Source organism: Microtus ochrogaster, chromosome 22, assembly GCF_000317375.1.
Source record: "Microtus ochrogaster isolate Prairie Vole_2 chromosome 22, MicOch1.0, whole genome shotgun sequence".
NCBI lineage: Eukaryota > Metazoa > Chordata > Mammalia > Rodentia > Cricetidae > Microtus > Microtus ochrogaster.
The window spans coordinates 2,263,820-2,266,322 of record NC_022023.1 but is presented as its reverse complement, the minus strand read 5'-3'; the positions used below and the strand labels follow the sequence as shown (position 1 = coordinate 2,266,322).

Genomic DNA, 2,503 nt, shown 5'->3' with positions numbered 1-2,503 from the left:
TGTGTGTGTGTGTGTGTGTGTGTGTGTGTGTGTGAGCGTGTGTATGTGTGTGTGCATGCGTGTGTGTGTGTGAGCGTGTGTGTGTGTGAGCGTGTGTATGTGTGTGTGAGCATGTGTGTATGTGTGAGCATGTGTGTATGTGTGTGTATGTGTGCGTGTGTGTGTGAGCGTGTGTATGTGTGTGTGTGTGAGCGTGTGTAAGTGTGTGTGCATGTGTGTGTGTGAGCGTGTGTATGTGTGTGAGCGTGTGTGTGAGTGAGTGTGAGTGAGTGTGTAAGTGTAAACGTGTGTGTATGTGTGCTTGAATGTGTGTGAGTGTGTGTGTGAGTGAGTGTGTGAGCGAGTGTGTATGTGTGCGTGAATATGTGTGAGTGTATGTGTGTGTGAGTGAGTGTGTGTATGTGTGTGTGAGCGTGTGTGTATGTGTACGTGAATGTGTGTGAGTGTATGTGTGTGTGTGAGCATGTGAGCGTGTATGAGTGTGTGAGTGTGAGCGTGTGTGCGTGTGTGTGTATGTGTGTGTATGTGTGCATGAATGTGTGTGAGTGTATGTGTGTGAGTGTGTGTATGTGTGAGTGTGAGCGTGTGTGCGTGTATGAGTGTGTGAGTGTGTGTATGTGTATGTGAGTGTGTATGTGTGTGTGTATGTGAAATTAACCAAAAAATCCAAAGATAGAAAAGCGCAATGCTGTGTTTAAGGAGAGTTTGATTTCCAGTGCCGAATTTAGGGACATTTGAAGGAATAAATAATAACTAGGATTAGAAAACAAAGTTTAGATAAAATTATAATATCTTTACGTTAGGCTAAAAAAATGAGCTTTATCCTATCAACAGAGAGGAACCCTTGAAAATTTCAAGCAATTAAAAGAAACAGATTTTTTTTTTTAGCAGAAAGTTATTAAGCTTATCAGATATGTATGCCACAGTAGCCAAGACAGCTGAAGCCTTCCTCTGGCCTTCAGCAGCTAAATTCCAGTGGGATAAGTTATGTAAAAAATAATAAAAGGAAAAGTGCTTTCAAATAGTAGTAAGATCTTTAAAGATAAAGTAGAAGTGTATATTAGAAATTGGGGAGGGGGAGTGGTTAGAGACCTGTGGAAACTCCTTTGGTCCATCTGCAAATGAAGAGATGGATTCAGCCTTGCGCTGGGGCAAATGTGTTCCAGGCAGACGTGCTGAGCACCTGGCTTCGGAGTAGGGATGGCATTTGATGTGTTACAGAGCAGCTAGTGTGGGAGTCAGTGGGGATGGGTGAGGCTAACCCTAGACAACCCTGTGGGCTTGAAAGGCTCTTTGGATGGCCATGGTGTCGCAGCACAGGGAGCTCAGGGAGGGGTGAGCAGCGCAGCGACATTATTTGGTAACATGTTTATTATTTTTTATAATTTTTATTTTATGAATGAGTGCTCTGCATGCACACCTGCCCGCCAGAAGAGGGCGTCATTACAGTGTGTGTAAGACTGAGCCAACGCCTGTGCCCATCACCCAGCTACACTCCTGGTAGTGGTTTGCTGCCCCAGTGCCCATTAGGACTCCTCAGCTTGTCAGGATGCCCTTTCTGTGTATGTCCGCAATCTTTTAAGCATCAGATTATTCTGGCCTAGGGAAGGTAACAATCCAGAACAATCCTGACCTTTGTGCACAAGAATCACTGAGGTAACATAGACAGTGGTGCTAAGTTAGGCTTCTTTGTCTTTTCAGAAAGAACAGTTTTTTTATATGTGCCTGGTAGTTGCATTCGTCCTGTCTGTGATTTTCCTGTTTGTGTGGGTTGAAACCTCTAACGAGTACAACAGCTTTGACTGGTGAGTTCATTTCTGTGCTTCTCTTGGTATACGGGCTCCTTCACTGGACAGCCACTTGGGTTCTCCCAGGCTGAAAGATCTGGTAATTTAGCAGGTAGACAAACGTGGGTTTTGCACAGCTGGGGCACTGAGCAAACATTCAGCACCCAAACTTACACCTCCCTTCCACCTGTGCTCAGTCACACTGCAGACCAAACAGTGCTCCCAGCTTCCTCTGTGCTTCTGACACCCCAGCCCTCAGGTACGGATTCTGTTCTCTTTACTCTGAAGTCCCTTTGCTTGATGACAGATGCCTATACTCTTGTTCCTCACGGTTTATGTCCCACAGTCCTGCAGCCTTTGCATCTGTCCTTTGTCTTTAGGGTCCCTTGGAACTCTGGGCAGAGGGACACATGTTCCTTCTCAGCTCCCTTTCATGGCTAAGCGACTCCCTGACCACTCTCAGACATCTCAGCTTTTCTGGCCTGATACCTGTAGCATCGCTGTAAGCCTTACCTCCTACTTAGTGTTTACGGGAGAAGGCATGTGTAGGCGTGAGACTCCTTTCTTTTCCTTAATGAAATGCAGTTTATTTTTCTCTGTATAAAAGTTAAATCTAGTTGGTTATCTTAAATGTAGAAAAAAAGGAGAAATTAGGGCTGGAGCGATGCTCAGAGGGTAAAGGAGAAGCTGGAGGGATGCTCAGAGGGTAAAGGAGA

General features: G+C 45.3%; 1 protein-coding gene across 1 annotated transcript in view; it reads left to right on the top strand.

Moving 5' to 3' along the window:
• Gdpd4 (glycerophosphodiester phosphodiesterase domain containing 4) overlaps positions 1-2,503 on the top strand; it is a 42,043-nt gene that overhangs the window by 2,247 nt on the left and 37,293 nt on the right. The window contains exon 2 of the mRNA XM_013350115.1: positions 1,702-1,805. Coding sequence (XP_013205569.1) covers positions 1,702-1,805 — 104 coding nt within the window. The remainder of the gene's footprint in view (positions 1-1,701; positions 1,806-2,503) is intronic.